This window comes from Tachypleus tridentatus, chromosome 8 (assembly GCF_004210375.1).
Source record: "Tachypleus tridentatus isolate NWPU-2018 chromosome 8, ASM421037v1, whole genome shotgun sequence".
Classification (NCBI taxonomy): domain Eukaryota; kingdom Metazoa; phylum Arthropoda; class Merostomata; order Xiphosura; family Limulidae; genus Tachypleus; species Tachypleus tridentatus.
Genome location: NC_134832.1, coordinates 42757108 through 42782586, shown reverse-complemented (window position 1 = coordinate 42782586; position 25479 = coordinate 42757108). Strand labels below are relative to the sequence as shown.

General features: G+C 32.5%; 1 protein-coding gene across 8 annotated transcripts in view; it reads right to left on the bottom strand.

Moving 5' to 3' along the window:
• The window catches only part of Gint3 (GDI interacting protein 3), a 35205-nt gene extending 15881 nt beyond the window's left edge, over nt 1-19324 (bottom strand). For 2 of the 8 annotated variants that reach the window (XM_076448583.1, XM_076448586.1), the window contains exons 1-6: nt 19200-19292; nt 18528-18857; nt 15858-15926; nt 13337-13676; nt 8088-8178; nt 5810-6001 (exon numbers count right to left, since the gene is read on the bottom strand). In XM_076448583.1, the coding sequence (XP_076304698.1) occupies nt 5810-6001; nt 8088-8178; nt 13337-13569 (516 nt within the window). In that variant the 5' untranslated portion in view covers nt 13570-13676; nt 15858-15926; nt 18528-18857; nt 19200-19292. Of the gene's footprint in view, nt 1-5809; nt 6002-8087; nt 8179-13336; nt 13677-15857; nt 15927-18527; nt 19089-19199 lie in introns of those variants that run through there. The other 6 variants (XM_076448582.1, XM_076448581.1, XM_076448579.1 and 3 more) reach the window with 6 other exon arrangements.
• Between the last annotated feature and the right edge of the window lie 6155 nt (nt 19325-25479).

Below are 25479 nucleotides of genomic sequence, written 5' to 3'. Positions count from 1 at the left end.
TAATAAAAGTTTTAAAAAATGTGTGGCAAAATTTTAACAACAACTTGCCATGATGACTAATGGGTAGTTCAAACAGCAGCATTAGTCACTTCAAGTTGGCCTTTTCAGTCCTGGTTTTGAGTTATTTAACACAATGGACATTTTCTAATTTCAAATTGAACAAGATGGACTTTGATTATTAAAAGAGAACCACATTAAAAAAACGTTTAATGTATGAATCACAAAACTTAAATGGCATTAAAAAGAATAATGGCCTTTAAAAAACTAAAAACATTACCAAGATGGACAGGCCACCATCACCAATAACACTGTCTAATGTTATGGACAAACCTTGGGACAGAACATGCTTAAAATAGTGCTGTTATTGAGAGTCATAACGATGACAAGAAAGTAGAATGCAGCTTATTGTGATCTGAGTGTTACACAAACTACACACTAGTGCACCAGTCCCAGATAAAAGAAAACGATGAGTTAAAAAACTGTGATCAATGTGTAGTCTAGTTAGGACAACTTCCTCTTTCTGATCCTTATGGAAGCAAATCGACCAAAATCTTTTGGAAAGCTTGTTTTCACGTTGCTCACTCCAGGTTGACTGCCAGCTGGCACAGAGCCGAGCCTTGAATACAGGGCCATAGTCCATGTATGGGACAGGCACAGCAGTGATAGTGCCAGAGCAGATAGACTTAGCTGCAGTGTCGGCAAGCTTGCTCCCATGAATACCAACGTGGCCCAGTATCCAGAAAAACTGGATAGAAGTATATATTAAAGAGAAATGGGCCAGTCAGTTTTGAATATCAGAACAGGGTATGACCAACATGAAGCGATTCCAAGACCAGTAGAGAACTAAGCGAGTCAGTATAAATCGTGCAGTTTGAGTACTGCTTAGCTTCTATGTGATCTAGGGTAAGAGAAATGGCATACAGTCTAGCAGTGAACACAGAAGCTGTAGAGGGGATTCTGCATGCAACCAAAAAACCACAACAAACCATGGCAGAGCCTACACAGTCACTATCCTTCCATTTCCATTTATATGGATAGTTTGAAAGATATTCAGTAAATAGCAGATGGTATTTCCAATCAGGAGTGTCTACTTTTCTCAGATGACTTAAAGACAGGTCACAATTGGGAACTGTCAGAAGCAGTGATGGAATGGGCTGACCAGTGGATACAACAATGTCATCCAAAGACAGACCCAATTCATCCAACTGCTCCTGGATACAAAAGCCAAAAGGAGCAATGACAGACCGTCTGGTCTGAAAAAGTATGGCCCATCAAGGAAGGAAAACACAACCCCAGGTGGGATGCTTTGGTAAAGAATGAAGTTTCGAAGCACAGAGTAAAGACAGTTGCAAATGGCAGAGGTGCGGAGAAGGTAATGAAACTATGTATAAGCTCTGAACTGGGGAAGTGCGAAAAGCCCCATAGTTGAGTTTCGATTGAATAAAAGCACGATATATCTTTAGCATAGAACATCGACCTGCTCCCCAGGTGGCGGTAGTGAGGACACAGAGGATGTTCAGTGCTCTTGTACATTTGACCTGTAGCTGCTTGAAGTGTAGTATAAAGGTCAGCTTACAGTCAAAAATAAGCCCTAAGCACTTCATCTCAGGGACCAAAGGCAACACAGCATCACCAATAGAGTTCAGGATCAGGATGAATACCCCATTGGAGGAAACAGTGCATGCAAACGGTTTTAGAGAGAGAGAAGGTAAAGCTGTTTGCTGTGGTTGCTGCTCAATATATCTCATGTTTGACATCTGACATTAGATGTGAAAGTCGTCGACATGAGAGAGAGTTGTTCAGTGATGGCATTAATTTTTATACTAAAAAGTGTGACACTCAAAACACAGCCCTAAGGGACTCCAAGTTCCTGTAAAAAAGAACAGGAAAGTGTTGAACCCACACAAACTTAATCTCCTGTCCATTAAAAAATTTTCAATAAAAATAGGCAAATGACCACATAACCCATATACATGGAGGTATGGCATTTTGCCATACCTCCATGTCGTATCATGATCCTTCTCAATGCAAAGAATATTGATACAAGAAGTTGCCATTTGAGAAAGGCTTCTCTGATTGACATTTTAAGTCGAATCAGGTGGCCCATGGCGGAACCCACACTGGGTGGGCGAGAGGAGGTTGTTTGATTTGAGAAACCAAACAAGATGAGCATTAACCATCGTCAAAGCAACTGGATGGTAGCTTGAAGGAATCTTGGGATCATTCTCAAGCTTGGAGAAAGGTAAACAATAGCCTGGTGCCAGGCATCAGGAAAAACATTCTCCTACCAGATCAGATTAAAGACAATCAGAAGAATAGCAAGAGAAGCAGGAGATAATAGATGGCAAAACATTTCATAGTGTAAATAATCAGCTCCAATCAATGTACTACCACACCAATGAAGGGCCAGTTTGAGTTCCACCAGTGTAAAGGGACAATTACAGTCATAAAGACCATCAGCTCAAAAGGAAAGAGGTGATTGCTCTGCCCGAGACTTGATGGCTAAGAAGGTGGAAGAAGCAGAAGTCATAGATACCCAGAAAAGCTTTCACCTACAGTATTGGTGATGCTCTGGGTATCAGCTATTTCCTGGCCATCAGAGAGCAAGATCGAGAGGAGGACAGAGTTATTTTGCCCACTGACCTTTCGAATCTTGTCTTATATGACTTTGGAACTGGTGGTAGAAGATATGAGAGTTGTGAACTTAATCCAAGATTCCTTCTGGGTTTGACGTCTTACCCACCGAGCATGCGCACATGCCTGCTGGAAAGCCATGCAGTGTGAGAGTGTGGAATATTTACGGAAAGTATCCCACTCATTTTTGAGCCTTCCGTGCCATGTGGCAGGCAGGATTCCACCATGGATAAGGATATAGTGGAAAACGTGTTGAGGTTTTAGGAATACATTGAGCAGCTGTTTGTATAATACAGTCAGTTACTACTACCACGCAGTCATCTATTGATGGCTTACTGCGAGAGCAGTGTGGGAGGCCAGTTTGCCTGATCCAGCTTCCACCGAGGCACGCGGGTTGGTGGCGTTGACAACGGGCAGTCTGTCTCAAGATTATAGGAAAATGATCACTGCCTCGTGGATTATTGTCAACCCTCCATGAAAAATGGGAGAATAGTGAAGGGGAGCAAACTGAGAGATCAACAGCAGTAAAGGACTGACTAGGTGCATGGAAATAAGTAGAAGGACCAGTATTGAAAAGAGAAAGGTTGTGATCAGAGAGCATTTGCTCAACAGAGTAACCCCTCCTATCAATATCAGCACTTCCCCAGAGGGGATGATGTCGATTAAAGTCCCCCAGGATGAAAAAGGGAGGTCGCAACTGTTCAATGAGAGGATCAAGGTCTGATTAATAATATGTCTCTCCAGGTGACAGGTAGAGAGAACAAACAGTAATGGTATGACCCAAGGAAACACAGATGGCTACATCCTCCAAGGGTGTGTCGAGTGGCAAAGACAAGATGGGTACATGGTGATCAACCAACAGTGCAACCCCTCCATGCACTCATCCATCACACAGCCCGTCATTTCTGTATAAAGAAAACCTCCGAATGGTGACTGTATCGGCCAAAAGACTTTTCATTTGTTTGGAGAACAATTCTTTTGGAGGCACAGAGAAATCTATATAAATAAATCAACACAAGTCATGTTTCAGGAGATGGCTACCTCTGGTTTAATATTTATTATTCCAATTTTTTTATATCAAGTAGTAGTACACTTTTAAGCTTAAGGTTTACTTCCAAATATTTAATTCTTTTGGTAAGTGGTTGATGGATTACATCAACCCTATAATGTCAAAATAAATATCAGTTTCTATAACTTTTAATATGTATATCATTACAAAATTTGGCAGGCTTTTAATAAACATTACAAGTCTTTGATACACTAAAAATCAAATGTTCAAATAAAAATTATTTTTAAAGATTTTTCCAGAAATATGTAGAGTCAAAATGGTGTCTGCTGAGAATTAAAAAAAGTTATTTTCATGTTAAAATTAAAAATACTTTTGTTCACCTAAAAATTTCAAATTTCATTTGTTTAACATCTAAAACCTCATTCATAAATATCAAACTTTATCTTACAGTTAAACTTTACAAGTTATCCGTTATTTACTCTACCTTAACTTTATACAGACTCAGTTGATTTGACTGACCTTGTAACCATAAAAATACATAAATTACCCTTATTTATTTATTTCTGGAAAGAATGCAAACTGTAACAGGCCAATGCATTTGTTTATTCCAAATAGCTTAGGGCTCATGTTAACAGCTTACATGTGTTTCTACTTAGTTTTATTGCTCTTTGAACCATACTTAACTAATACTTCTGCCATAAAAGTTGCAAATCCTTCAATGAATGCACAGTTCAAGTTACTGTATTAAAAAAATATCAAACTATTAATGAGCATATCTCCTAAATAATTATTATTGTTCTTTAATTACCCTAACTTATCTAACCTAGTAAATATTTAATTTTTACATTTTAGTTACTTTTATATCAATAACTAAAAATATATACACATGAAAAGTAAGGAATACAGTACTTACTGTGATCTTTTGTTTTTTGCTGCTGGTTGCCAATGAAATTTAAGCCTTTTTTTAAATACTAAAGATACTAGTGAACTAAATTTTTTAATTACTTAAATAAAGCATCTTTGAACACAGAACCATACAAACTAAGCAAATAATGTTCATTAACTATTACAATTTAAATGCCTTTATGTCACACAAGAGCCTTAAAAATTCTTTAATCTCCTCAATCTGAATACAACAAGCAAAACATTCAAACTGAAGATGAAATAGACATCATTATATATATACACTGAAAATAATACAAGTCATTTGACATTTTGAAACATTGCTTCTCTATCAGTTGTAAATAATATAGTATAAAACATTGAAGAATTATTAGCAATTTGTGAAAGAGTGGATGTGATAGGTGGTTGTGGCAAATTGGTCCAATTATCTAATTTATAAATCCATCCACAAATAAGGTTGAAAGCTACAAAAATTAGACTTTGTCTTAGATACATCTATTATAATGAGTAAATTACTTTAAATTCTGCCCTCCAGAGTGAGTAGATTATAGAAGAAAGAAGACTTAGAGTGCAACAAATGTCAATTTTCATACTAGAGGAGATTGAGAATTTTAAATATTTTCATACACAGTTAAGAGCTTAAAACATTTTATAATATTCAACTTTGATTCATTAATTATGTTATGGTGATAAGTTTATTCACACACATTCATAAAAAAGTAGCTTAACTAAATTTTAAATAGAACTCTGTGAAAGGGTGTGACATGCACTTTAACTTACCTATACTGATAAGATTAACTGACAGTAGTGAAAATATTTGCCAAAAAATTATGATGAAAACAAATAATGTCAGAAAGAGAAAAATTTAAATACCATACAAAAAACAAAACAAAACTGCACTGCATGTTTAAGTGAATAATGTTCTATAACTATTATAATTTAACTGGCATTGTAACTTATCACAAAAGAGCCTTAAAGATTCTGTAATCTTGTCAATATTAATACAACAAGAGAACATTTCAAACTGAATAGGAAATAAGACAATATTATGCTGAAAATAGCATAAGTCATTTGACATATTAAAACTGCTTTTCTATTGACATTTATTTTAATAGATATTGTTAAGAAATAAGGCAGAAATAGGATTTTTTAATTATTAGTATTAGTCTAGATATGTAAAGTTTTACTCCATTCTTAAACTTATTTTGACCTTTCTTACTGAAGTTTGATGAAAGAGCATATAACAAAAGAATGAATCCCTACCTGTGCCTTGTTTTGGTTGCACGTGCGAATAATCAAGCATGATGTGAGTCCCATTTCTTCTGACAGCTGTTCATAAAGAAAATTTTTGATTTTATCTTCAATATCTTGCTTTGATAAGATATCAGGACCAATAAGAGGACACGAATAGTATACACCAGACACTGCAAGAACTGGAGCAGCCTCTTGTAGCACCTGCAAACCAAATCTTCCAGTTTAAGTTGAATGCTTTTAATACAAAACCAATCACTTAGGAAAACTAACTAATAAATTAGTGTGTTTTTCCCAAAATTCTGTCAATTGCAGGGTCATTATATTTCCTTTTTTTGTTATGCAAAACTACTATGATTATCTGCTATAGTCCCTTATGTTGATCTGCTGAATGGATGAGAAGAAAATGGCTGGCAGCTATCACCACTAACTTTTGGATTACTTTAGCAAGACATATAAAGTGTAAACTTACTGTTTTCTTTATTGTGTTATGTTTATAATTTATAGCTGTATTGTTTAATGTTGGCTAAGTTTTAATGTTATATTACATTGTAATTTATAATTTGTGCCCATTTATTTTTAAATTTTAAATAAACTATAAATTAATTTTTTTTAACATTACATATGTGTTACAATTGTAACATCACACTTTTTGCTATCTTGAAATTGTTTTATATTGGAATTCATGACAGATTGTGGAATATTTTGAACACAATTTCTGATTACAGAGCAATTGCTTATGAAGCAGTAATCTTTAACATTGCCATGCTGGCCTTTAAAACTGATTAGAAATGTATAAATATACTAATAAATTTTCAATACACCAACACTTGCAAATTTTAATAGAAACAATATTTGTTTCTACATTGTAATTTACATCATATAGAATATTATAAACAATACTCCATGATTTATTATATACAAATAGGCTGTAATTGCAATATTGCCCTCATGAAACCTAGGGAAATTGTTTTTTTTTAGCAATTTCACTAACTCTTGAAAAAAGTCTTGACTCTAAAAGCTCCATGCTTTTTCTTTCAGAAATATATATATATCAAACTACATATTAAACCAGTGGTTCTTAACCTTTTTCAGTGTTTGCACCCCTTTCAAATCAGTAATCATTTCTCGCACCCCTGGAAACTTAAATATAAAAAAAGCTAAAAATATAAAGCATACTCTTATGTAAAAATATAGATTTGCTTTAATTATTCATGGGCATCCTCGCACCCCTTGGGAATCATCTTCGCACCCCCTAGGGGTGCGGGCACCTCTGGTTAAGAACCCCTGTATTAAACAAAGGATAACCTGTAAATTACTTTAAAAAAAAAAAAAACAGTACTAAAAATAGGAAAATGAACATCATTGGAATAATTCAATAGTTCTCAAACTATTTTCGAAGCTGGAACATACATGCTTTTCTTTTTTTCCCTCAATAATGACCGCCAAAGATAGACAGCATACCATGGTTTGAGGAACATTGTACTAATAACCACTTAATTCAAAAAACACCAAATTTCTGCTAAGTTGCAGTGTGTGTGTAAAGCAGTTACAGGAAAAATGACTTGAGTTAGAAAGCTTCTTTGTGAAATACAGAATTAATAATTTACAAGGCATATTGGATGCACAGAGACATTAGTTTATGACACGTTTAGGTGTGCACTTAACACCTAAAGGTGCATGCTCACCATTATAGGGTTACAATGGCACTCAAACATTTGATGTATTTTCATGCACCACTTTCAGCAAAACTATATCAATAGTTTGTTTTCTTTTCTTCTTCTTCTTTGTACCTAAAAATTTGATGAGTATTTTGATATAAATCTGTTTGTTCCTAGCATGAAAAGCTAGACAAGAAGTGTTTTTATACAGGTTTTTCTTTTGTGCTGATTTACAAAACACATTTACTCTCTCCTATATAGTATGTACTGCATTTTCATAATATTTTATACACAATACTTTGTTTTTTTTAGGTTTCAAAGATACAAGTTTGGATGTTTCATAAACAGGCAGTATTTTGCAAAAACTTGACTTTTAAAAATATACAAATTTATCTTATTTCTTCATTACATCTCTGGCATAAAGCATATTAAAAAAAATAATGTTCTGTACTGTAATGGTCAAAAATTGTATAATTCAATGTTCGCTTATCATACCATAAATTTAAAAAAATGACCAATAATTCATTTTGACTACTGCCAGCCAAGCATATCACAAAACTGTTCTTTAATTAGAATTATCTTCTTCTAAACAACTTTGTGATCAAGTAAACATAAAAAGTACTACCCACTTCTTTGGGCCCACCATCCTTGGAACGTTTTTGTGCTTCTAATTCCAACTCCAGTTCCTTCCTGGCCTGAGCACGAATTGCTGCCAAAGACCTAGAATAAATTATAAAAATGCAGCTGTATCATTGGATAGGAACTATAAATCTAAATGCTGTTTTATTTTGTTCATAACCATATGCAACTTCTACATTAAAGGTTTCCCTAAATCTTAACCTTTTTGGCACTGAATATATATGTTTGATACTTCAACTAATTACAGTATTAGTCCTAAAAGCATGATATCTCAACAATAACTCAACAAAAGTCCCTGAAATATTCAGTGATTGTACCCAATACTATATATGTTAAATTCAATAGATAAGAATAACAGGTATAAAGGAAGGTCGCCTGCCACACTGAGCCTTCAAGTCGGCTGTGGTCGCCAAACACGCCAAAAGGGTTAAGAAATTATGTTCTACAGTACTGGTACTTTCTTCAAAAACCTTTAGAAAAAAAGAATGACTATGTAATGTGTGATTACTCTTTTGTTATTGCTGTCTGCCTAAAAATTGAGCTTTGGGATAGATTAAAGCAAAAAAATAAAAAATAGTAACAAAACTTTACTTAAAATTGTAGATTTACCTAAATAAGTACAATAAGTAATAAAAAAAAATTTTTCTTCACCACAGTAATCACAAAAAAATATACATATCAAACATTTTAATATTTTCTCAAGAAATACTTTCTGAAGATGGTAACAGAAAAAAAACATTAAGTTTACTATTCCCCTGCTCAAAACAGATTTTAACTAAAAATAATAATGTTCACACTGTTACGTAGTGTTAATTTGGTATTAGCCTCACACACACACATGCATACACAGAATGCTAACAAATATAAATTTTAAAGACCTAGTATTAAACATTCCTGTTATATCCCATAACTCACTGAAGTATAAAGTAATAAGGTAAGCTCTAAAAAACAAATCATGAAAAGTTTAGCAGAAGCTGTTAACAAACTGAGTGTAAACTAAGATGCTAACAATTACATCACCATAGCAACAAAGAAATAGAAATAGTGATTAGGTAAAATGTGATAAAAATAAATTTCTATTCAAGTTACAATGGCAAACTAGTATTATTTTGTTCAAATAATCATAACTTTCCTCCTGAAGGGAAATACTAGTGCCATATTACATTCAGTAAACATTCACAAATACTAATGACTTTGTGAGAAATAAGCTGAACCCAACTACATGAAGTAGATAACTTATTAGGTAAATTTCACATCTGAAGTACATATTTAAAATGTGTAGAAAACTGACATATTTATTTTCTATAATTTTTCCAATTAGATGATGTAACTTTGCCCTTTATACTGCTGTACCCAGCTGGGTGTGAAAGAGTTAAGATATTTAGTAACAATTTTTTATATTTCACATTTGTATGACAGTCACAAATCCATCTTATAACTCAACCAGCTTCATAACAATACAGTACCAATACTGTTCTCACATACTATCCATAATTCCCATTGAAACTGTGCAAGACTTTATAAATATGTTATTAATTTATTGTCTCAGGTATCTTTCACCCTTAAAAATATTGCAGACTACAATACAAAAATTATAGGCATAGCTATCAACAATTGAAGTACTCAGCCAAGTAAAAATTTAGAACTTGTTTACTGTCAAATATATAGGGTATATTTATATTTACTCTGTATATCCAACAATAAAACATTATTTAAGTTAAATATAGCTATGTTTGGTAAGATTGTGTTTTTTTTTTCTTTATTTTACTTGTTACACAAATGATTTCAAATTCAAGCGTCCAATTATAAATCAGTATTTCCACATTTCGTGTGATAATTATAGCTGGATGATTTAATCAATTACCTATGAGCAGTGCTTACATTGGTTAGGTTCATATGAACTAATCAATTAACTGAAATTTTCATTTTTCATTATTCCAATCACTGATTAATCAAATTATAATGAAATTTATTATAATAAAATAATCACAAATCAAAATTAGGATTTTTGATTAACATTATTTTTCATTATTACAACTCCCAAAGTAGTTGCAAATATTTCAATTATATTTGTTTGTTAAGTACATAGCTAAATAATGAGCTACCTATGATTTGCCTCAGATTCTGGATTATATATTGTTGTTGCTCTTCACTTAAAGTTTGTTCAGCTATGATGATTCTGCAGGTGGTGGGGTGGTAACTTTTGACTTCAGGGTCTCAGGTTTCGATTGCCATTGCTACCATACTTGCTCAATCTCTGTTGTAACAAAAGAACTAAGGATATCTGACACTTGCCAATTTTGAACTCCTGACAAAAGTGAGCACAACTGGCAACATCCATCACAAGCCTTTCACCTTTTATCATGCTTGTGCACATCAGTTTGATAAATACTTTAATCAAATGTATTTGATTAATGGAGCCACTGTTTAAATGATTAGCAAATAGAATACCATTAGTCACTAAGCTCTGGAGATATGTTTTAAGACTTATTTTGAACTTTAGTTGTTTTTTTTTAAATATACCTTATTTAGTAGTACAAGCATAGTCCTTTATCACGAAGTAACACCTACCACTTACTTTAGATACTCAACAACTGCTGAGTATCTGCATATACGAAACCTATTTATAACTAACTAGCAAAGAACTTGGCATTGCTTGGATGAAAATGGTTTTAACCAATCTCGCTCTTTATTTATGTGCTTATTTATTTATCAACTATAAATCTTCTTTATACACTATTTTTGTCTTGCTGGCAGAAGTGATTTTCATTTATAAAAGCCCTCTTGATGACACTGTTAATACAAAAGCCAGTGTTTTCAAAACTGAAGTCAATTGGTCACCCTGATTGCCCAAATACTGCTACATTAGTTACTTTAACCTCAGAAACAGCCTATGAGGCTGCAACTAAACAGTCCATGTTACTTCCTACATGTTGTATCCTAAGTTTGGAGTTTGTAGGGTTTTGTTATATGAAAACTTGATAGTAAAACTAAAGTATTTTAGATTATTAAAATAGAAGAGTCAAATTGATTAATGCACTGGACCTCACATGTAAGTAGCTGAATTTTGTCATCACCCATTCATCTTCTCATTACTGTGTACAAACTTTAATTACTCAATGTTTCTCTTAGTTTTTCTTCAAGACGTGGACTTTTATTTTTACTCCCTTCTTGAATAAAACTTTGAAAAAATATTTAGTATTTAAACTTTTGATTAATAATATAGTACTATGCAAAAGCACTAGGAGAACAGAATATTTTGTCATTCTTTTGATTTTATGGGGCTAATTCTTCCATGCCCATACAGAACATAAATTTCAACAATATGGTAATGCTTCACTCATCCCTGTTGACAACTGAATGGTACAGAGTGAGAATACCCATCATTCTTTGGAATTCCCATATACTAACACCAATGGCATGTCATAAAAGTTCTCCTTCAGTAAACATACTGATCAAATTTAGGGTCTGAAATAATTAATGGTACTCCATGCAGTATTTTAACTACATAGAAAGAAGCTAGTATGGAGCTAACATATGGTGCCTGGTATAAATTAGAAGAAATTTAAAATAAACCTTTATACAATCAATGTTTAACCCTATATATTAAATCTTGTTGTCATTCCACAGCCCAAAATGCACTGAGAATTGTCAGTAAAGCAAAGAATTCACACAAGTTCTATGCAATGGTGGTTGGACTCTCCAATAAATTGTCACAGGCTTAAAGTGCTAACCAAACACTGTCAAGTATACCCTAGATCATGAGACCGAGATGGGTAAATTTGAAAATAGGAAAGGAAGAGGCAAAACACCTAAACTCAATTTACCAATGTTAAATATCTTCTTTCATGCATCTTTCTGCACAAAAAAAAAAACTGACTCTGATCCCATGCATGAGAGAAATGACCAATTACCAAATAACAGAAAAATGTTCAGATTTACAGTATCAAGAAGACTCAATGAGAATAGTATATTTCATTGAGTAGCAGTTGAAAAACCTTTACTTTGATCTCCAAGTATTGTCAAGAGACTAAAACTTGTTAATAAATACTGGATTGTTTCTAACTGGAACAGGGTGTTATGGATGGATGAGTTCATGTTTGAAATATCTGGTACAAAGTGTGGGTTGTACACCTAATCGAAGAAAGGTAAAAGATATTTACCTCAATGCATAGCACCTACCCTAATGCATGGGGGAAACAGTATGATGGTTTTAGAGTATTTTTCTGCTAAGGTAAAATGAGATATTTGCAAAATAGATGGAACAATAGACCAGCACAAGTACCATCAGAGCTTACCCAGTAGTTTGCATATTATTGGTAAAGAATTCTACTACCAAAAAGATAATGACTCCAAACATTTACCCATCCAACATGTACAGAAATTATTTAACTAATAAAGAAGTTGTTGGAGTTATTCAAATTATGCAATGTCCTCCACAGAGCCTAAATTTCAACCCAATTAAACAAATCTGGGATTTGAGGTCTCAAAAACTTGAAAAATCAAAAGTTACTTCCAAAGAAATTTTATGGGAGTGTATTAGAGATATCTGTAATAAAATCCCAAAAGACACTGATTAAATGTATTGCAACAATGCCTGAAAGAGTAAATGCAGTTATTAAAACAAAAGGGTGACACAAAAAGCATTAACTGTTTACTGAACTCAAGCACTTCTGGAGTTTCTGTTGTACTAAATATGAAGATTAATAACATTTTACTATTTCACCAGTGATTCACCTTCCATTGTTCTTTGAAGGTAGCCAGGAATCTAATTTTTGACTTTGTTCTAACATTTTTGCTCAGTATTGTATACATGTGTAAGCTATTATGAATCACTATTTCCACACATTATGCAAATAAATATCTGGAACTGTTAATGAGCTTCACTGCAACTAAAAATGTGATGTACACGTTAATTACTTTCAAAACCTGTAACTGAAATAATAGCACATTATTCAATTTAAACTAATACTCAAAACTGAAAATAAATTTGCTGTAACATTGAGTCACTGTTGTTTCTTGTAAATTATATATTGAAAAACTAATTTCATATAAATTAAAACAAAAATCATCCTTACAAAAGAGTGAGTGAGAAAGGGTTTAACTTACCAATACTTTCTATGCTGGTACTATGAAATTTGCATCTGATACATTTACAATAACATTACTATTCATCTACCTGATACCATTAATATCCTGTATAAAACCTTACATACTAAACCATGAAACTATATCTTACCAATTTGGTTCTTGCTGTTTCTGATTCTGCTCAAAACGTGCCAAGGCAGCTGCTCCTGCCCTCTTTGAGCTCTCAGATGGAGCTACCCGAGTCTGAGATGGACCTGCAGTTTTTAAAGTCTGATTTGTGGCTGGAGTAGATGAAGTGGAACTTGCCATTGAATGTCCTGGTCCAGCCAGCTTGAACTTTGATTCCAATTTCTTCTTTTTGAAAAACTCTCTGATGACAGACATTTTCAATCTTCAATCTCAAAACAACAACTATATACGAGGACAGTGTTCTTTAGGAAGTTTCAGTTCTGTAGCTTCTTTCCTTAAATCATCCAAAGCTTTACTTGAATCTGAAAAAAACCAAAAAACTGTATAAAGACATTTCAGTTTTTAATCATGTATAAATAATAATAATTTTGCATGTGAAGCTTGTACATACAGAGGTTAAATATTATAGACACTGTAATAACACAACAGTATAGATGCTACTTTTGAAAAAATAAATGTTTATATATAGAGTTCTCTGTAGAATTTCAAAATTGGGGGGAATATCTTTGAGAGTCAAATTATGATGGTGAAGTTTTGACATCTTTAAAACAAGTGTGTGACCATAATGTAATAATTAGAATATAAAGAAACATCACTTAGACTTAAAGATCAGGCTGACTGCCAGTTATCATTCATCTTCAGAGGTGTAACAAGTAATAACTCACAATCATCAACAAACTTACAAACAACCTACTTGATAATCCAATTAACTGTGTTCTTTTTTTATAACAAACTGTGCAGTTATAAAAGCCAAACTAATCAAATGTAATAAAATGAAATTAACTATTTGACAGCCCACCAATGAATGCAAATAAATCAATCTGATTGTCTCTTTATGTGGGTCAAGCCAATTTGTAGCGTGTACTAAGTAAATGTAGCTAACATCCACCTCAAAGTGTGTGTGTGTTTAATCCTTGATTACTCTAATCACAAACAATGTAAAGCACTAAAAGTTAGTTGTTTTTTTACTCTTGCATGCATGTGAACAAAAATTTAAATTGTGAATGTATTTATATAAAACCAATTGTTTTTGCACAAACATGAACATTTTTGGACAAAACAATCAGGTGTCTAGTTAACAAGAAACTTGTATGTATATCAATTTATATCTAGGGTACATCTTATAATCCCACATTATAGCTTGTATCCTGAGATATTTCCAATAAGTGCAGCATTTTTTTGTTTCAGCTTGTTTTTGAAGTTATAACAAACTAATACAGTTTTTATTCTATATTTAATATTAGTTATTCTGTATTTGAGATGCCAATTGCTTTTAGTATTTGTTTTTCTCTCTATAATTGCTTTTAGTATTTATCCAGCCTATACCATATTCAGTTTTGCTTTGTAATAATCACTAGCTTACTAAATATTTATTCTCATATACATTGGTATTTAATCCAGATGTGAAACTTCTCAGACTGAGACTTTTTGACAAAACATCAATTTAGTGATAGAGGTTTTAAGTCAAGCCAAATAAATTTAGCAAAAAAAGAATCTGGTTAGTGTTTCAAAGAAATACGTCAGATATCTGTAATTTTGTGTGATAATAGCAAAATATATACACATACCACTGTTTCTTTAAAATTGTGATGTTTGTGATATTAGAGCAATGAAATGGATACGATTTTGTGCTTGTTTCATTACATCAACTGTTTAACTTAATGCTAGTGTTTATTGACTGTAGTGTTAAGGGTGGAAGTACATGATTGTATGAAATACTTTTAATTTTTTAAGATCTTATGACATATTTTGTGACTGAGGTAAAACACTGAGCTAAGGAACAAGTGCTACACATTTAAAAATTGCTCAAAAATTTCTTAAAGTGGTTTGAAACTTCTGTAAATATTTCTTTCTCTCTGATAAATGTGCTATGAAAGATTTTTATAGTTTTAATAAATTGAGCTTTTATCAAAGTTTAAAAGACAGAACTTTGAACAATTTTCAAGACCTTCAATGTATATAACACCACACAAGTAATAAAAAAGTAGGAAAGGAATATTTGGTCTAACAAGTTCATCCTAAAAATAATTCAAACTGACATGCCAAATCCTAAGGAAAAGAATTCAATTAGTTTGTAAATCGAACTGAAAATAATTCTATCAAAAAAGTCTGCAACTAAATACTGAAAGCTTAAATCTATTTCTCCCATTGTTTGAATCCACTACTTAAACAGACAATCCATAAAAGATCTGTCCAAATAATTAACCATTTCGAACATCTGAACCAACTCTTCCTAACTCTTCTGCATCTCAAAAGCTAGCCAAAACTTCTATCCTATTCCTCATCTCTACACCTTTTCCAAAATGTTTATATCTTCCTATAACACAATGGCAAAAATAACAGTGATGAAACTGAGGCCTCATTGATCTTGTAAAGAACCAAAATCAGTGAAAATGTCCATAAATACAACCAAGAACTCTACTTAATGTTTTCATCAAACATAAATATGCAGCAAAGAGCTTTAGTAAAGTTCTAACACCAACCTTAATATTTTCTTTCACTGACTTGTCTCAAACAAGAAGTCCTTTCTATACTCCAATTTGCACTTCCCACTAATAAAATATGCATTTTATAACATGGTTCATTCATTGAAACTAATATTATCACTAAATTTAGAATTATTACTGTCTAAAAACCTAACTAAATCTGTAGAATACACAATAAACAATAAAGATCCTAAAACAGTCTGAAAGACATTATCCCCATTGGGAAAATGCCCATTTATCATCACTTTTTGTATACTACCATTAAGTAAATTTTATATATACAACTTTTTCACCAATCCCATTATATAACATTTAAAAGACAACAAAGGTGCTCCTTGTGGCTGCATACTTATTTCATCAGACACCCATCTACCTACATCAGACCATGGCCCTATTAAGTATTTATCAAGTGCTCTCTTTAACTCTTAAATCCTGCTGTGTTTAAAAATTTAAAAAACATACCTAATTTGCAAATGACTTCTGATCTGTCAAATCTTATACCAAAGTCCTACCATTCTTAGTATTAAACATGAAAAAAATATACATCAATCCTAATCAGATCCCTTAAGCTGTCCTCATACAACAACCTCTACTTCCAAGGAATCATCTTAGTGGTCCTCCTTTGTTGGCTTTAACAACCTGAGACTAAACAATACTCTTTAAAATATTAAATATTTCTAAAGATATAATACAACTTTCAACTAAGATCTTCTAAACCATTTTATAAAAAGATTTTTGAAAAGTCAAAACACAGTACATAAACCCAAATACTCATGTCCAAAACCATTTTTCTAAACTCACAGTATGAGTAATTAAATGTCTACTTTTCAGGTGTTTTCTAACAATTTATTCTAATATGGATAGTTTCTGGGATTATCCTTAGATCCTTTCATTTTTATAATTGATTCCAATTAACAACCTTCCAATCATCAGACATTTCTTGTGTCAAGAAGCCTCTAAAAATAACCATTAAAGTCACCATTGGATTTTTCTTATCTTATTCACATATTTAGGACAAACCTGCAAAGCCAAGAGCTTGGCTCGAAAGATGCTTCAAGAGCTCTAACACGTTTTGAATGCCACTCAAATACAGGTGATCTATCATAGATCTAGCCAGTGAAACAATTTTAGTTCTAAACAAACATTACTAAACAGTTTTCTTACTTTCTCAGTCAATTAATTTCTTTGTCGCTAGTTTAATGATCAAGCACTGGCATTTGAAAGTCTGGGTGTTGCCTAAGGTTGGACAATTAAAAGAATTTAAAATTGATAAATTTCCCAAAAGCATAAGAACATTTTCAAAATATATCTTCTACATTAAATTCCATAATGTTTTTTGTAAATGGATTATAAAATAAATATGCGAATATGCCAATTTGTGTGTGTGTGTGTGTGTGTGTGTATGCAATTAAAAATTAGTCTGCTTCCATCTTTCAACATATTAATGAATAATATTTGCATATTGCAGATATAAATACAATTATGATCACTTATGGTCACATAACACTGTTAACTCTACTTCCTTTAATTTACAATACCAGTCATGTACAAAAGGATAAAAGTGCACTTTGGTACAACATTTAGATTGCAATAAGCAAACTACCTGCTCAAGAGTACTGTAGCCTGAATATTTATGGTCTTAGAGGTTTAGGATGCTGATGGTTGTTTACCAGTTGGGGTTGCATATAATTGACCAAAGATAAATTTTTTGACATACTAAAAATTGTGTCCAAAATATACTTACACCAGTTCAAGTACATAATACACTAACAAATTAAGATCCTAAAGTAGGACCTAACTTCTAAGAACATAAATAGCATTATCCCAAAGTGGATAATAAGTGCACTTGCTTCTCATGAAAAGTAAAATGTTTATGTAGTTTTCACCTTCTGTTACCATATTCAAAAGTTTTTTGTTTTATTCTGAAGCTCTTTATTATTTATTTTTCATATTAATGTGTACTGCATCATTAAAAAATGCAAAAATAATGAATAATATGATAATTAAAATAATGTTTAATATATATTTAATTCAAAAAGATCTTCATACAATAAATAAACAGTTTCTCTTTTTGAAAAAGTATTTTTAGTATACAGTCATGCCCCCCCGTTAGTACAGCGGTAAGTCTCCGGATTTAAAACATTAAAATCAGGGGTTTGATTCCCCTCGATTTGCCCTACAGATAGCCTGATGTGGCTTTGCTATAAGAAAAACACACAAAAGTATACAGTCACTTATCTAGAATGCAAGGCTGTTCCAAGAAGTGTATAACTGTAATTTTAAATATTTGATATTTGAAATATCATGAGGGGTTCTGTAAAGGATTCACATCCATCTATGGTTTGTTTTTATGTTTGTATTTGTCTTGGACTTTGTGAGATAACTTTGCAATAAAGCTTTAAAGTAAAAATGCATGCTTGTTTTTAAACAAATATATATTTGTCTTTACAGTTTTTCTCCCATTTGAGCTTTCAGTTTCATTGTACAAGCTTATGAACAAGTTCCTCTTTGAATAAAAGTGACAGCTGACTTCCAGCTTCAAAGTCAAAGGAAAAACAAGCGTTTTCCTTTCAACTTCTTTCCACTTTAAAAAATCAAATGACTACGAAAATCCACATCTTATCTACTCTGAAATGAAGTTGATAATAAATAACAATAATTTTTTACCTGGTTTCATGAACCTCTCTGTAATCTTCCCGCCATACTTTTTCCAAGCAAGAAAAATTAAAGTCAAATTTATGCACAAAAAAGTCAGAAGTGTTTTTAGGATATTCCACTGAAATTCGTCAATATCTGAAAAATTATCACTTATCCAAAGCTCAAGACCTTCCCAAACTGATCCAAGTAATCCTCCTGTTAACCAAGTAATATTTTGAGAATCAGCATTGGTAGAATTTTCTGTTTTTCTCAGTTCAGACTGGTTGGTTGCGTCTACTGCTTGGCTCATCAAAACAGAATATAAAACGTGACACAACAAAAACTTATAATAACGAGTTCCTAGAACAAAAAACAATTTATCTCTTGAAACATAACCATATAACATGAGTAACCTATTTATTACTTTATTTATTAATTTATATTTTTATTTCTTTACCTTTTTTTAAGATATGACTAAATTACAACTAATATAAATATAATTTAAGAAATACACAATAACCATAGCCCCACTTTCCGCCTTCTCACCCTTAAGCAAAGGCGACTTCTCATTTATATTATACTATGAGCAATAAAAACACATTTATATTATACTATGATCAATAAAAACACATTTATATTATACTATGAGCAATAAAAACAAATAGTTAAAAACTAAATTAAATCTAAATTATCAACAATCACCTCAAAAAATTATTCCTATAATATATCGTGTTAATTTTTAAATAAGTCGCTATTTTTTCTGTAATATAAGAAAGGAAAATGGGTGGAAACCCATTTGAAAACAAATATCTAGAGAAAAAGAAGATAAATAAAAATTGCATTTTTGTTGTGTATGTATAAGCACAAACTTAGTATTACTGAAAAATATGTAGAGATATTAAAATGCGATATGTGGATGATGTGACAGTTGTATTTATTATGCAAACTAAATTTAAAAAATACTATTAGTGAAATAAAAAACTAGGAGTTAGGACATTCCACAATTTTTAGATAACAAATTTTATAACAATTCCAAATAAGTGTATATAATAATTGTACCATTAAATTCCGTGAGGAACATAGGGCCGCAAACACTTGCGGTTTCATGAACAGACTCGTTTTTAAGGGAGTAGGTTGTTAGTCAACTGCACAATCTCCAAATAGGATGACCTTTTCTCAGCCCACCGAGTGGAATCGAACCCCTGATTTCAACGTTGCAAATCCGGAGACATACCGCTGAACTAGCGGGGCGCAAATAAATGTATAAGAGCTTGCTTATTCTTTGTGAGTATTTGGGTATGTTTAATTTTTGAATACCCAGGAGGGTCAGGTGCACAAGACCTCTTCCTCCATCCCTAACTTTCGTGTCGACTACTTGTAATAATTTATTGTTATTTAGATTTTGGGCCAGAGTATCCCACAGTACTTCGGCCCTTTTCAGGGCAATGTCCATGTATTGTTGTGATTTGACCCCTTTTTTTCTTTATCCATTTTTTATATTCTTTTATTACTTCTATTCCATTTTTATTATCATTATTTTTTTAAATATTTCTCTCCGTTTTTTTCACTTATATATATATATATTTTTCGGAAAAATTAAAATAATAATAAAAAATAAAATAAAATAAAAAGAAATGAAAGAAAATAAAAAATAAATAAAAGCATAATTAAATTAAATAAAATAAAACTAGTTTTAATCGTCTAGTACATGGTGGTCAGTTTGATTTATATTTCTTAAATATATATTTATAGGAAAGAGGTACTTAGGACTACGTTCATCATGTACGTAGTATCTGTTGAGATCACACATTAAATCATTTTTATCCAAATTCTTATTAAAATAGTTTAGTGCGTTATGCAAGAGTTTTTCAGATATTGTCTCTATGTTTGCATACTTATGCATGAATGTGGATGAAGTACTACGTGATACTTTATAGGCTGAAGTTAAGATTGAATTTTTTTTTTTTTTTTTGTAGTTTCTGCAATTGTTTTTGTGTTATGTTTATCCAGACAGGAGCTGCGTATTTTATTATAGATCTAATGTGTGATTTGTAAATTTTTATTATATTATCAGGTGATGTTCCTTGATTTTTACCTGAATGACTTCTTGTATAATTTGCTCTTTTCCATATTCTAATCAGGATATTATTTGTATGCTGTATTCACGTTAATTTGATATCATAAGTTAATCCTAAAAATTTAGCAGAAGTAACAGTCTGTAAAAGTGATCCATTCATGTATAACTTAGGTGGATCTTTTTTCAGTTTATTTAATCTGCTGAATAATATTACTTGGGTTTTCGGAATATTTATTTTTATTCTTTATTTCTGGCAGTATTCTTTTAAATTATTCAGGACTGGTTGGAGGTTTGTTGCTGCAATTGAAGGAGTGGGGGCACTTTTCCAGACCGCTACATTGTCAGCAAATTGTGATGCAAAACCTAAATTTAGGTTTGACAGTGGCATATTACTCTCATACATGATAAATAAAATAGGGCTAACTACCCCTCCCTGCGGGACTCCTGCCTCAGGTGAAAAGCGTATAAGAGGAAATGTTTGCTTGTTTGTTTTGGAATTTCGCGCAAAGCTACACGAGGGCTATCCGCACTATCCGTCCCTAATTTAGCAGTGTAAAACCAGAGAAAAGGCAGCTAGTCATCATCACCGACCACCAACTTTTGGGCTACTCTTTAACCAACAACTGGCTGTCACATTCTAACACTCCCGTGGCTGAAAGGCGAGCATGTTTGGAGTGACTGGGATTAAAACCCGCGACCCTAAGATCACGAGTCGAGCACCTTAACTACCTGGTCATGCCGGGTCGTAAAGGTTTTTCCGAAAACTCAATACCTAGCATTTCATTATTTTAAAAATGGGTTGACCATTAATGAAAAGCTGTATCAAAATCTTTCGCGGTAATTTTATTAGATTAAAACGCCTCAAATATTTAAACCTGCATTGTTATTGTTCCTAATGGCTTTATATAACCTTTTGGTACGTTACACAGATATTTATCAACCTCTTTCGTTTTTTTTTAAATGTAGATACGTATGGACACATTTAAATTCGTAAATGCCCCTTTCCACTACAAATGTTTCTGTACAGCAGATTACAATAACTAGACAATGACACACTTTCTCATTCTCTTTAAGAAAAGCTAGATTGTTACTGATACATTTCATATAGATGCGAATCCTGAATAAATCATATCTTTTTCCAAACTCAGATTTTATATCTCCAGTGGCTCGGAGCTGAATTAGCGGCTTACGACGCTGAAAATTGCGTTTCTATTTTGTTAGTGGGTTTGTTTGTTTGTTTGTTTGTTTGTTTAGATTTAAGCACAAAGCTACACAATTGGCTACACATATAAATATGCTTTGAAATTGAAACAATGATACTAAATCTAATTGCATCGCAATGTTTAAAATTTGGACAAGTTTCAGCTGCGACGTCAGGTTTCATTTTGTTTGATTTATTTAGCCGTTAATAAAGATCTGGCTTTTAAAAGACAGTTGGCATCACTACCCAGGGTTGATTGATGTTTTATATCAAAATTACTGTTTTTTTTTTTTTTGCATCTCCAATGACGCATGCGGTCTTGAGATAGTGCCATATCTACTAGCAACTATTGGTGCCACTGTCAAAGTTAACAGAGATTGTATTAACACTTTCACAGCGAGAGCTTCCCTTAAGCTAAATAAAATTGTCTGGCGTTAGGCAGAATAAAATATTAAAAGGCCCAATACGCGATAAACGTGTTATATTAAAGATATATTTTACTTTTTTGTACAGCGTATTCTGATTCAATTTTACAGTTTTAGGAAAAAATATTAACATGCTAAAATTTCTTCTCTCGGAGCCCCATATAACTATGGCTGAGCCTAAAGGCTCCGCGGAGCATAATTTGATAAACCATGGACTAGAGGAAAAGCAATTAGTCAATACCACCCACCACCAACACTTGGGCTACTTGTACAACTCTGAATAGCGGTATTAACCATGCCATTATAATGCTTCACGACTGAAAGGAAAAATACGTTTGGTAATATAGATGACAGAAAGAGTTTAAATTCCATATTTAATCCAACGATATCTTTTCCGAGCTAAAAGTATGACATTAGATAGAAACTATCATCTTTCTCGTAGTGATGTTGCTTCGCATGTCACTAATTGTCCGAAGGTAATGTTGTGAGAAATTAACCTTTGAACGTTTACATAATTAAATTACAGCAATGTTACAAGATGTGGTAAACATGAGATCCAAATTAAATGTTCACTAGCATCATTAATTGAGTAGTTTACTTTCAAAGCTAACAGAGAAAGAAATTTAAATATAGACTTTTACAATTAACACTCTAATCACATATTATGAAGAAGAGGGTTCGAATTTGTTATTTTTAGATTTTCTCATTCACGATGATGTTGGAAATTTATTTTGATTTTTAAACTGAGCTCTCTAGCAACGTTGCTGTGTTTGAGAATTGCTAGAAGGTATGATGTCCACTTTTTACTTCCACTGTGGGTAAAGCTTGTACTTTGAGAGAATTGATTTTTATGCATGTAAGTAAACAAATAATCTTAGTTTTATAATTTTAATAACTTCAATATGTTTATAAAATCAATTGTTTTAAATCGAAATGGAATATAATTTATTCAAAACTGTAAACAAAGAGTTGCTTCTGTCTCTTTTGCGGTAAACTACACATTGTTGAATATTGTTAGTGTTAATGTTACAGCTGCATCACGGAAAAGGTTGGAAACTTGTGCATATCCTCTATCTTAGATATTACAATGGCCATGCTTTAAGAATTTAATAATACAAGTTGGTATAGTCAGGATTTAGGTTCCTTAAATATGTGTGCTAGGAAAGACTGTTAGCATAGTCAATCTCGGATTATTGGACACCACATTACGACATGCCAAGAAGTATCTTTAAATCTAGATTGCTAATTTTCAGATATAAAAGACAGATTGATGTAGGTAATATTATTAATTAATTTATTTTGTGGTTACAATCCACTAATTTCGAGACTATGGAAATTTCTAGCAAGCCTAAGTAACAGACGTATAAGTAACGGCGATCATAGAAGTGGAGACAGAGAGAGCAAAAGTAAATTCAAGGGTTTGATTTGTTTTGAATTTCGCGCAAAACTACACGAGGGCTATCTGCACTAGCCGTCCCTAATCTAGCAGAGTAAGATTAGAGGGAAGGCAGCTAGTCATCGCCAACTCTTGAGCTACTCTTTTACCAATGAATAGTGGGATTGACCAAACACGCTAGTCCTTTCAGCCGTGGGGGCGTTATAATGTGACCCTCGGATTACGAGTCGAGTGCCTTAACCACCTGGCCACGCCGGGCCCAAAAGTTAGAAAACGCAAAGTTAACCTTCGTGGGAGCGAAAGACCTAATGGTTGATATGTTATCGTGATATTAGTAGTTTGAAAGAAATGAGGAACATAATTCGTCTTGTCAAAATAACGTTTAAAACAACTGAATTAGCTTAAGTGGACTTTTGATAACAAGAAGAAAACTGTTTAGTGCTTAAGATTCAACTGTTATTTCCATAGTGTAAAGAATTTTATACATACATTTATCTTGTTTTGAATAATATATAAATATTATTTTAAAAATAAGTTGAATGCTTGCTGTTCTTTTAGCGTTGAATTTGTCGCTCACAGACTTTGATAAATGGAAAGAAAGAGAAGAACGTCTCAGGTTAAAAGAGAGTGAATTACGAAAGTTTGTCAAACAACAAGAACTAAAGAGAGAGAAGAGTGGCAACAGACGAGAGAAAAAGAGAAACAGAGAAGAGAGGAAGAAATAATGAAAGAAAAGAAGGATAGAGAATAAAATGAGAGAAAGACTGGAAACAGAGAAAAAGCAGACAAAAGTACAAGTTGAGAAACAACAACAGAGAGAGAGAGGAGAGAGACTAGAAATAAAGAAAATAAGAGCATAAATTGAGATTGCAAAACTCACTCAACTGAAGAAAGAAGTGCCCAAGAATGACAATGGAGATAGTATAACTGACAAGTTTAGAAATGTACCGTTAAATTTACCACCCTAAATGCTATTTAGGAAGATTATTTGCTTTGCTTATTTGGAAGCAAAGATATACCAAAGATGACAGGAGTTTAATATACAGAAAGAAGAAGAGATGCTATGTTTGTGATAAAATGAGACACATTGCAAAGGAGTACGAGTCCATTACCAGCAAGTAACAGCATTAATCTCAACATTAAGCAGCTGGAGCTATTTACAAAGATAGTGCTGGTAAGAAACAAGAAAAGAATTACTGACATCATAGATTCTACTTTTTAAATAGAAATAAATAGATTATTTATTTCACAGAAGTGAAGAAAACGATTTGAGATAATTTTCTCCATCAGTTTGTCAAGGCAATTTAACAGACTGATGGGACGGAAATTATCTGGATTTGTCCTGTTTGTTTGTTTCTTTGGAATCGTGGTGATGATGGCTTTTATCCATGTGTCGGGGTAATAACCAGTTGTTAGTGAGATGTTCATGATGTTTGTGAGGTGTTATAATAGGAGAGTAGAGCCTTTTGTGAGAATAATATTTGGTATTTGGTCGTGTCCAGGAGAAGTGATTTCAAGTTTTTAATGTTAATTTTGAGTTTAGTAATGGTACTTTTCCTATTGATTGAACTTGAGTAGCTTTCTAATGTTTTGCCAGGGAATTGTGGTGCGAATGAAGTTTTATTTGTGTTTATGAAGTCGTTGGTGTTGTGTGTTAAAGTCGACTCAATTTAAGTCACTGAAGGATGGAAGGGAATTATACACGAATACTACTTAAATAGAAAAATAGTTCAGCGTGTCAAGTGAATTCTAAAGCAAATGAATTGGCCTAAATGGACTTTTGACAAGAAGAAATGTATGTGTGTGTATTAGTTTTAAAAATAATTGGAGTGCATGTTTTTCGTTTATTATCGAGTTTATTGCCAATAAGTCACAGACCCCTA